Here is a 10,119-nt window from a genome sequence, read left to right on the forward strand (position 1 = left end):
TTCACAATTTGCCTATTTTCTTTTTAAAAACTCGTACAATCTTGGTAAATGTCATTTTTAAATCACTTTCAATCATCACTGAGATCCTTGATGTTGACCATTTCCTAGGGTACAACCGTACAACTGCTTACTACGTAGTATTTTGTGCATGGATTTTAAAACTGAGTTCTATAATTTAATCCAGACATTTTAACCTTATATGGGTCCTTGTGAAGTCTTTAACACTTAGAACATGTTTGGTTAGTGTATACTACCTCCGTTACAGGTTATCTGCAATAATTTGACATAAAGCAGAGAGGAAAAATGTCTAATCGTTACACATAACCTATAACGGAGGTAGTGTTTTGGGTTGGAAAAGGATTTGGATAAACCATTATCGTTACCAAATGTTTGGTAACAATTACCATTACCTAAGGGTAAGGGATTTCACCCTTTTGTTACCTCTCCAAAACCCAAGGTTTCTCTCCTCAAACACAGTGATTTCTTTCCATAGCTAAACCAAACGAACGAAAAGGTAACAGTTACATGATTTTTTTCTCTTGTTTCCTTTCCACTCCATTTCCATTGTTCTAACCAAGCGCCCCCTTAATATTTCATAACACTTTCCCAGTTCTGAAATCATTACCTGAGTATTCAATTGGCCAGTCCTAAGCTTGAACGATCATGTAGATAGAATAAGAGACTGTGCTATGTGTCTTGCATCAATGAGCGTCAATGACCAAGAAACACCTGAAGCGGAAAACTTTTACACAAACCTTTAGGCTCAGTATATGACAGGTTAAAATTGGTAAACAAATAAATCTTTTGTTGTTACATACAGCCTCAAATCTATTGTTTGTAATAAGGGCAGGTAGTCCTCTTACAAACAACAGATTGGAAAATTTGCTTCACAAAATCCTGTAAGTTGATGAGGTGTTAATTACTAAATAATAACATGTACCAACTACTTGTGCAGTGCTAGCCATCGCAGCCCAGATGAAAAATGTGTTCCCAATAAGTTTTAAGTCAGTAGAAAGCTCCCATTGACTCGTCAAAGCCAGAAGGAATCTCAAACTCTGTTCCAGAACCATTGGTAACTTCTTCTATAGCTTCCTACAAAACAGAAGCAAGATGGCCATGAAAACGCATAAACAACAATTCCAAAAAAGTGTATGGGAACAAAGGAGAAAGCACTGGATTTGCACTAAATACATCAGAAACACATATTACAGCAAAAACACAAATTTCAGGACGTAAGTTTGGTTGAAAGCAAGGTTATCCAAACTTCCATCTCATCAATATGGACATACTGTTTCAGGACAAATTACAGCACAAACACAAATTTCAGGACGTAAGTGCAAGGTCTAGGTTTAGTTCACATAATGTTTAATATTCAACCTTTGTTGTATAGAAACACCTTAAATCAATTAATTACTTCATCAAAAGTTTAAGTAGATCCAGTGATCTAAAAGTCACCAAAGCGTGGAAGGCTAATAGTATCCACGTTAATTACTAGGCCTTTTCTCCCCGTTCAGAAGTTTTTTCTTTGATAAGTTATTAAATGTTAAAAAGAATAAACTTTTTCAGAAGAAACTAAACCTTTTCCCTCTTAAATGAACTTTTTACTTATTGAAAGTAAATCCCTCCCTTTCAGAAGAAAAGGCATCCAAGCTTTCAATTATTCTTTTTTATTTTAAATAACTTATTTTATCAATATACTACTACTACTACGTATGTGGGAAAAATAAACAGTGAAGATTCAATCTTGAAACTGTGAGCGCCTTTAGTTTAAAATAGTAGGGATTACTTCAGTATCTATTCCGTATCTGTATGAGGAAACCTACTTTTCAAGCTCTATTTTTCCAATAATAACTCCTAATTTAGGATTGCCGCTTAGATCAATAAATGCCAACAATTCAAAAACCTATTTGGCCACAAGGGGCACATTGTTTTTTCATATCTATGCTTATGTAAATCTAACAGGCGGATAGGGGAAAAATAGTAATCCTACTAGATGATGACATCTGACAAACGTCATTAGTATTTCATATTTGTCAAGGGAGTTATACCTTCCATACGCATTCAATCACAAACGTTATTGCATGTAAATTGAACTACCTGTTCAGTGACACTGACTGATGCATTTTGCAATGAGACAGCAGAATCATTTGTTACTGCTTCGTCATTCTCTAGCAAATCCTGTACAGAAACAGAAAGATGTTACTACTTGTAAACACAATATCCAGACAGAACTCTAATCAACTATTCTATTCCTGATACTGCTGCACACTGAAAAGGGGATTTTGGTTGATGATGTGGCCTAAACCAAGATTAAGCTTTTCACTCATGTGAATATGGTAATCCAAACTAAACAAACAGGAAATAAAAATAGGACATTTTTTTGAGTTTTGACACACAAGATGATCTCGATGAAGCATGGTGATGATGTCACCAACTTGCAGGATGAGAGGATTAACTTGGGTTTAGAACCTAGAGTCAGACTTTCACTTGGTTACAGAATCAAAGCGAAAAGAATAGGGCTGGCATAAATCATTCATATTTCATACCTCTGATCATCTGTCAACAGCCTCTTTGCAGATGAACAGTTATAATTATAAAAACCTATTATATTCAAGTATCCAACCCAGAAAACCAGATTTTCATTTGAGAATTTGTACCTGTTCATCCTCCCTAGTAGAGGTTTTTCCTGATTCAGAAGTGAAAGGCTTTGCCTCCTCTGGGCTTTTCTGCAAATAGATTGATATCAATGTGAACCATGAGTCTTTCAAGATACAGGGCTTTGTTAACACTTTTATATTTAGAAAAGTGAACTTTTATCATATGTCCTAACAAGCCAATGACAATAGTTAGATTGGCCCTCTTATTGACTTATAACTCACTAAAGACTTTAAACTAAATTAAAAAGTTTATCATTTTTACATATTAACAGTGTGTTACCTAACAGCAGTCTAAAACAACGAAATCAAACAGTTCTACCAGTACTTCAAACAAGCCAAGAGAATCAGCCAAGTTGGTTGCCACTTGCCAGCAAGAACTACTTATGTGCTAGGACAAATTTGCTCCCTAACTACCAAATATTGACCTAATAATTAGATGCACACAGGGGGTGATCCTTAATAGTATAAATTGTAAAATGAGAAATATTACCTGCGTTTCTTGATTGCCATAGGAACTGTCAGGCTCAATGGCCAGAGGCTTTACATCACTTGGAGTGTCCTGAAAATGCATCATGAAATCTAAATAAAGCATAATTACTTCCTCAACACAGGACAAAGCTGCAATAAAAAGAGCTACACATCTCAACAGAATCCATGTGGCAATAAACCCAGTACTGATACTGCGCTTTCAGGGCTATTTCTCCTCCAACTTACTCAAACAAGTTACAATAAAAAAATAAAATAAATAAATAAATAAATAAATAAAAAAAGAAGATAAATTAAGCAAAATAAGTTATTTTTAGAAAATGTTAAGCAAAAGCTCAATAATAATAAATAAAAAGCTACAAGTTCAGGAAAATATTTCAGAAATTAAAGCTATGGAGAACAAAGCCTCAATTTTACCACATCACTAGTCTTTCATATATCTAACAATCAATGCAGGAAAAATAAAAAAAATTTACATTACTCCACATCTAGAAAACTAAGTTCAATACTAAAGAAAATGTATAAGCTGCAGATTACATACCAGGTCACCCTGAAATGGTATAATCCTCCCTGCCTTTGAAAGATCTCTCAGTGTTCCCTAAACAAGCACAGATATCTCAAGCTCTTAATATCACAAATTCATGACAACAAGTCTTAAGCAGATTGATGGAATTAAAAATCCACCTTATTTGCCCACATAAGCCCACAAGCATTACAAAGGGTTCTTGGACCTGATGGGCCTCTACGCATAGCTGGTGTAGACTTTTCATTGGTTCCACAGTGCTGACAACTGCGTGGGCTGTTTGGAAAAGCATACCACATCAGCTCTATCACTTAATAATAGAATACTTCACACAGCATGAATATGTCATCTTTCAATAACTTGCAAAGCCCTTCCACCTTCCAGTCCCCCCCCCCTCCCCAACCCCCACCCAAAAAAAAAAGGGAAACGTGGTAGAGGTTGATTCAAACTTACACACATTCTGGAGGTGGAGTACCATCATTAGGATCCCAATTTACAGCAGCCAAGTTGTACCGATCCTTCAATGATACAAATTGTCCATTTTTCCGATGCATCCTACAGAGTATAAGATATTGTTGATTTATGTAGCAATAAGCATAACACCATATTTTCAAATCACAAAATGTGCTCCAACAAAGCTTTTAAAATTGCACAAACTTTATAAAAAAAATGCTTAACAATTAATTTAAATTGATAATCTTACTATCTTCTTCAACAGACACACCATATTCACATAGCCCAATTCATAAACCAGCATGATAATGTAAAGACACTTATTCAGCCAAAAAAATTCATTATTGTAATGGTGTTAAAGGCCCAGGTTAATGCATCTCTCCCGTGAGGGAAAGGAAGGGGAATTTTTCCTTTACGTACATCAACAACCAAGAAGCAACAATGGAGAGAAGATTCTAAGAAGAAAAGAACATCCCACGGTAAAGCCATACATTGAAAGAGTAAGCCTATCAGGTAAGCCACAATGGAGAGAAGATATTCTAGAAAAATTGAACCAACAGTTTCTTGTTGAATAGAAGGCCATACTTATATATATCTCCAATGTCATTCTTGCATGACAAAAAGCAAAACGTCCTTCAAAAATATACAGTAGGCGTGTAGCTGCACTTACCAATAATATGTTCAGCTGTAGAATGCGTGTATGACCAGTAGAACCAAAACAATGATTCTAGGAGGAAACCACATCCAGACTTTCTATAATATACTTCATATGGAAATTTTAAAAGCAGCCAAAATTTCAGTAATAAGATTTAAACCAACTATCCACTTGTTACCAGCAACATCAGAAATTCAGAACAAAATCTCTCGAGTGCAATAAGAAACAACAGAAACTTATGCTAGTCAAGGTTTCAGAGGGCAAGACGAAAAAAGTTCTTGATACTTCAAAAAGCACACGAAAAGATTACCTCTGAGCAACTTCTTTCCGGCATGTGTAGCGAATTTTCTTATCATAGCATCTTTCTTTCCTCTTTTCTCGAAATCTAACCAAAGACGCAATTCTATGAGAGATTTTTTGGCCACATGAAGGATCACCTAGTGCCTACATCATTTTGCAAGCATATAACCTCAATTAAATTGATAGAATAACATATAATTAGCACATACATCGCTTCAATTATACCATATGATGCTGCTGGAGTAGAAACTCTGATGTAGGTACACTAGCTGATACATCACGCCCTCCCAAGAGTAATAAAACAGCTTGCACCTGTCAAAAACCACATCACAACAAAATCAAACCTCCATAAGAAGTAAAACACATGCTCAAAGTTGCAGGGAAATCAACTAAAATAACTAAATTCTGTTTGTCACGTAAAATTACATCAAAACTATCCAAAAAATCACATGATCATAGCTTGAAAGTTGAATAGCTAACCTTACAAGTTCACATCAAAAACTGTCAAAAACCACATCACAACAAAATCAAACCTCCAGACGAAGTAAAACACATGCTCAAAGTAGCAGGGAAATCAACTAAAATAACTAAATTCTGTTTGTCACGTAAAATTACATCAAAACTATCCAGAAAATCACATGATCATAGCTTGAAAGTTGAATAGCTAATCTTACAAGTTCACATCAAAAATCATACATCAACATAAACTTCTTACAGTTTACCAGATATTCATGCAAAATCATTGCATAATATATACTGATATTCCAGTTCTGATCAACACCTATATCTGATCATTATTACGAGTATCAACTATTATATCCTCTGTTATAATACAAAGAAAATGCAACATCATCTAATTCTTTCCTTTGAATTTCAAGAATGTCTACTAAATGTCTATTATACACTCGAGCGTGTTACACCTACTTTCGGCTCTACCTAAATGAGCAAAAAGATAGCCTCGGGTTTATTACACTCTAGGTACACCCCGGTGTATAATCGAAACAATCAATTGCACGTCCTTGAATCACTATTCTACAATTTGCTTCCAAAAACACAAAATCAAACCAAAAATTGAAAGAGGAGAGAGAAAATCACCTTATCAGGTGTAACAGCAGGGAAAACATACACTTCGCCTTCGAACGCGATTGTAAGCTCACTAGTTCTCTTCCGAATTAGCGGAGATGAAGATGAACACCTCACTGCAGCAGCAGCAGCAGAAGAAGCAGGTCTACTCGCATTACCAGGAATCGCTATGCTAACATGCGCATCTTCGCCGGCGCTTTCACCTCCGGCGCTGAAATCGTCGTCGTCGTTTTCCTCCATAATCGCAAGCTGATTTTGATCATCGAATTGCTTCGTTGAAACCTCCATTACAACAACATTCGAAGAGCATAAATCTCTCTGTAAAACCCTAATTCTCAGGAATTTGGATTTTTTGAGGAAGACGAAGAAGAAGAGAGAGAAAGTAGAGAGAGAAGTAGTGCTAAAAATGGATAATTATAAATATATAAATGAAAAAAAGGGGAAATTAGATTTTGTGTTGCAGAGCAAAAAGTCGTTTGTGAAGAGACCATTTCACAGGTTCTCAAGGGACAATTTTCTGATTATTATTTTATTTTTTAAAAATAATTTATTTTATACTCCTTTATTTTTTTAAGTATTTTGGGTTTATGTGGCCATGTGGGTGTTTACTGTTTAGGCATAGGGCAGAAAGAAAGGATTGACTAAAGCCTTTGACTCTTTTTGTTTCAAACACAGAGAATAAATTAAAAAATTGAAATGTTTCAAAAAAAAAAAATTGAAAAATTAAATGGAATAAAAATTTGGTTGTAAGCTTGTATTTGTGGGCTTAATGAGTGATAATAGAGGATATGGGGTAGAATTTAAGCTTTTGAGGTGAGATGCAATCATTGTATAAACAAATGAGGTTAAAAATTTGACTTATTTAAACCTATGTGATTTGTAAACTCATTTGAATTTGTAAGAAAAATAAAATTATTTTATCATATGATGATGAGGTTAAAAAGAAAATACTACTGTGAAATGTATAGCAAAATGTAAATGTTCACATTAAGTAATTAATAACATATCCGACATTAAGGGACTTAATTTTATATGTGTAGCAAACTGTTAATATTCGCAATGAAACTTTAGTTTATTTATAATCTAAGTGACTAATGTGATTGGCAAGTGATTCATAGAAGGAAACTCAAACTAAGTTTTGTTTAAGGATTTTTCAACTCCCACAAGATGACCCTCCTCAATTCTTTAAGGAATTTTATTGAAATTGACAAGAAATAAGTTTCATTCTTGACAATAGTTTTACATTGCATATTTTTTTTTTACAACTAATTTCCATCTTTTCACATGAAATTATTTCCATTATACAACCATACGAATATGCCTAACATGCTACTCCGTAATATATAAATTGTTATACTTCATATGATTTAAGTATTTTCATCCTATTTAATAATAATAATAATCTTCCTTAAATTGTGCCGAAATGTGTCATATGACTTTCGACATTTGATAATGACACATCACACAATAATCCTAATGAGGCATAAGCAATTATTGCAATTTGCAAGTAGTCTAATTATCAAAGGCCTAATTTAAACAGAAGTGGGGAAAGTGGGAAACACTTTCATTTGTATAAGTCCATTACTATCCTGTCTCTTCGGCCTCAGCTTTAGCTCTTACAGAACAAACAAAGAAAGAGAAAATCATCAGCCATGAATGTTGAAGAAGAAATTGGGAAGCTTCAAGAAGAAATCAAACGCCTTGGTCAGATCCAAGAAGATGGATCTTATAAGGTCAATCCTTTCTCTAAATCTAACACATTTTTACAAATTTCTTGTTTTTTTTATCCAATTTCACTGAAATTGAAAATTTTCATTTTTTAGCATGATCTGGATTTCTGGGTCAATCTAATTTTTCTGCCAAATTATCTGCATCAAATTATAATTGATCTAATGTATTGATCTGGGTTATCTGACATTGCTTTATATTTTTTTCAATTTTGGATTTTGAAATTGTAGGATCTAACTTCAGTAATTGGACATTGTTTAGTAATATTATCAAATTTGACAGTGAAATGAGCATACATATATTTTTGGATATGTGCTAAGAAAGACCAACATTTTTGGATGACATTATATCTTTAGTATATGGTTGGTAAACTTACATAGTTAATCTTGTAATTATTGTGTAATACTGTAATGTGACTAATTTAATTTCATTATGTGAGATCATCAAGAATCTCCTGTCTTATGGATTGAAAGCTTTAATCACAACTTAATACAATGCGAAATGCTTGGATTAACAAGACTAATCCCGGCGTTGTACTCCAAAATTACCCTCCAATTAAGTTTGGAAAATCGCAGTTAAACATATCGACAGTCAAAATATCGAAAAAATTGCATTTATGTAGGACTAAAAAGTTCAGTCACCATGAGGGTTTTCGATTTTTCAACATTGCTCGAAAGAGTGCACCCCAGAAGTCATTAGTCATCTGTTAGCTTGCTGAATGAGAGAACAAGAAAATTAACTGATATTCTACTGAATGTCAGGCAATACATTCTATGTAGTCTGTAGTCCACTTGTCCTACACTTAATCCTTAGCCTTCCTTTGAAATTTGCTCTATGTATTCACTGTTTTTTTCTGCAAAATCAGGGCTGCTTGAATCTTATTTGATCCTTGTATATATAGGTCACCTTTGGTGTCCTATTTAATGATGATCGTTGCGCAAACATATTTGAAGCTCTCGTTGGAACACTAAGAGCTGCAAAGAAGAGGAAAATATTGACATATGACGGAGAGCTTCTTCTACAAGGTGTCCATGATAATGAAATTATTACCATGAAACCTTCTGCAACAGTTCCTGCTGCTACTGATGTCGCGGAGAAGAGTTGATCAGCTTCATGTTTCGACTGCCTTTATTCTATTGAGGACGAACCTTACGTGCTGTAATTCATTCTCTCATCTGTATGATTACTCTTTTTTCTCTTCCTTATATGTAATTTTGCTCTACCTGAGATGTATGTGTATCTGGGCTGTCGAGATTTGCCTGAATGTGAGTCTTTGTGCTAAACCTTTGCTGCAATTCTCTATATAGTTGGAACATTGAGTTCTCATCTTTGTCATCAGCAAACTGTCCTATCGATAATACAAAGGCCCTGTTTGGTAGTAAGTTTATTGGGGGTATATTAGCATATTTGACTAACTTAAGTTGATTGACTAGTCAAACAAGCTAATACAAGTGTTAGTAGTAAGCTTGTTGAAAGAGCTTATTCCACTAAATAAGCTCTTTTTGAAAAAGCTCATTTTAGGAGCTTTTTCAATTAGCTTATTTATTAATTATTGTGAAATGACACTTATAACCTCATTTAATTTTAAATCCTATCTAAACTACCTATCCCACAATTAGCTTATTAGTCATTTCACATACTCAATCACCTTTAATCTATCAGCTATTTACCAAACACTTTTATATAATCAGTTAATACAATAAGTTATTCAAATCAGTTAATAAAATCAGCTAACTCAATCAGCTTTCTCCCAAACAGGGCCAAAGTTTCATACTATTGGCCCATTTGGTATCCGATTATAAATAATGATAACCAGAATAAAGCTATAGGTATCTTTGGTTTAGCAGAGATGGACCCGAAATGACTCACCAAAATGAGTTGATTGAGACTAGAGCTGTCAATTCGGGTAAACGGGTCGGGTTTAGGTCGAGTAAGAATGGGTCGGGTCAACTCGGGTTGAGTCAATTAAGATTAATTCCATAACCTATGCGGGTCGGGTTTGGGTTAGGTCATGCTTGAGTCGGGTCACGTCGAGTCATACTTCTTATCGGGTTTAGATCGGGTTAATAACAGGTCAGATTACATTCGGGTCGGGTAAACAATAGGTTAGGTTTAATTCGGGTTTTTACAGGTTAAAACATGTTAGGATAATCCTCGGGTTCGAGTCAGGTTCGGTTCAAGTCAATAATATGCGGGTTAGAATCAGGTCGGGTAATTCTCATGTTTGAGTCGGG

General features: G+C 34.5%; 2 protein-coding genes across 2 annotated transcripts; one reads left to right on the forward strand and one right to left on the reverse strand.

Moving 5' to 3' along the window:
• Window positions 1-730: 730 nt before the first annotated feature.
• On the reverse strand, window positions 731-6,922 carry LOC110685086 (GATA transcription factor 24-like). The gene is made up of 10 exons (XM_021861550.1): window positions 6,170-6,922; window positions 5,300-5,386; window positions 5,085-5,218; window positions 4,120-4,221; window positions 3,828-3,942; window positions 3,685-3,741; window positions 3,148-3,216; window positions 2,658-2,726; window positions 2,098-2,178; window positions 731-1,092 (listed from the first exon to the last, which is right to left on the reverse strand). Exons 1-10 carry the CDS (start codon window positions 6,443-6,445, stop codon window positions 1,006-1,008), a joined length of 1,077 nt encoding a protein of 358 aa, XP_021717242.1. The 5' UTR covers window positions 6,446-6,922; the 3' UTR covers window positions 731-1,005.
• Window positions 6,923-7,669: 747 nt separating this feature from the next.
• Window positions 7,670-9,267, forward strand: LOC110685087 (costars family protein-like). Its single transcript, XM_021861551.1, has 2 exons — window positions 7,670-7,890; window positions 8,787-9,267. The coding sequence occupies exons 1-2, from the start codon at window positions 7,810-7,812 to the stop codon at window positions 8,988-8,990; spliced, it is 285 nt and encodes a 94-aa protein (XP_021717243.1). The 5' UTR covers window positions 7,670-7,809; the 3' UTR covers window positions 8,991-9,267.
• The last annotated feature ends 852 nt before the right edge of the window (window positions 9,268-10,119 follow it).

The sequence above is a fragment of the Chenopodium quinoa genome, unplaced genomic scaffold (assembly GCF_001683475.1).
Source record: "Chenopodium quinoa cultivar QQ74 unplaced genomic scaffold, ASM168347v1, whole genome shotgun sequence".
NCBI classification, from domain to species: domain Eukaryota; kingdom Viridiplantae; phylum Streptophyta; class Magnoliopsida; order Caryophyllales; family Amaranthaceae; genus Chenopodium; species Chenopodium quinoa.

Bases quoted from the DNA above. Each gene is read 5' to 3' on its own strand.
- LOC110685086 (XM_021861550.1), bottom strand. From the start codon at position 6,445: ATGGAGGTTTCAACGAAGCAATTCGATGATCAAAATCAGCTTGCGATT. The intron at 2,727-3,147 runs GTAATATTTCTC...ATCTATTTGCAG, and splicing joins ATGGCAATCAAGAAACGCAG to AAAAGCCCAGAGGAGGCAAA. The intron at 1,093-2,097 runs GTAGTTCAATTT...TCTGTTTTGTAG, and splicing joins CAGTCAGTGTCACTGAACAG to GAAGCTATAGAAGAAGTTAC.
- LOC110685087 (XM_021861551.1), top strand. From the start codon at position 7,810: ATGAATGTTGAAGAAGAAATTGGGAAGCTTCAAGAAGAAATCAAACGC. The intron at 7,891-8,786 runs GTCAATCCTTTC...TTGTATATATAG, and splicing joins AAGAAGATGGATCTTATAAG to GTCACCTTTGGTGTCCTATT.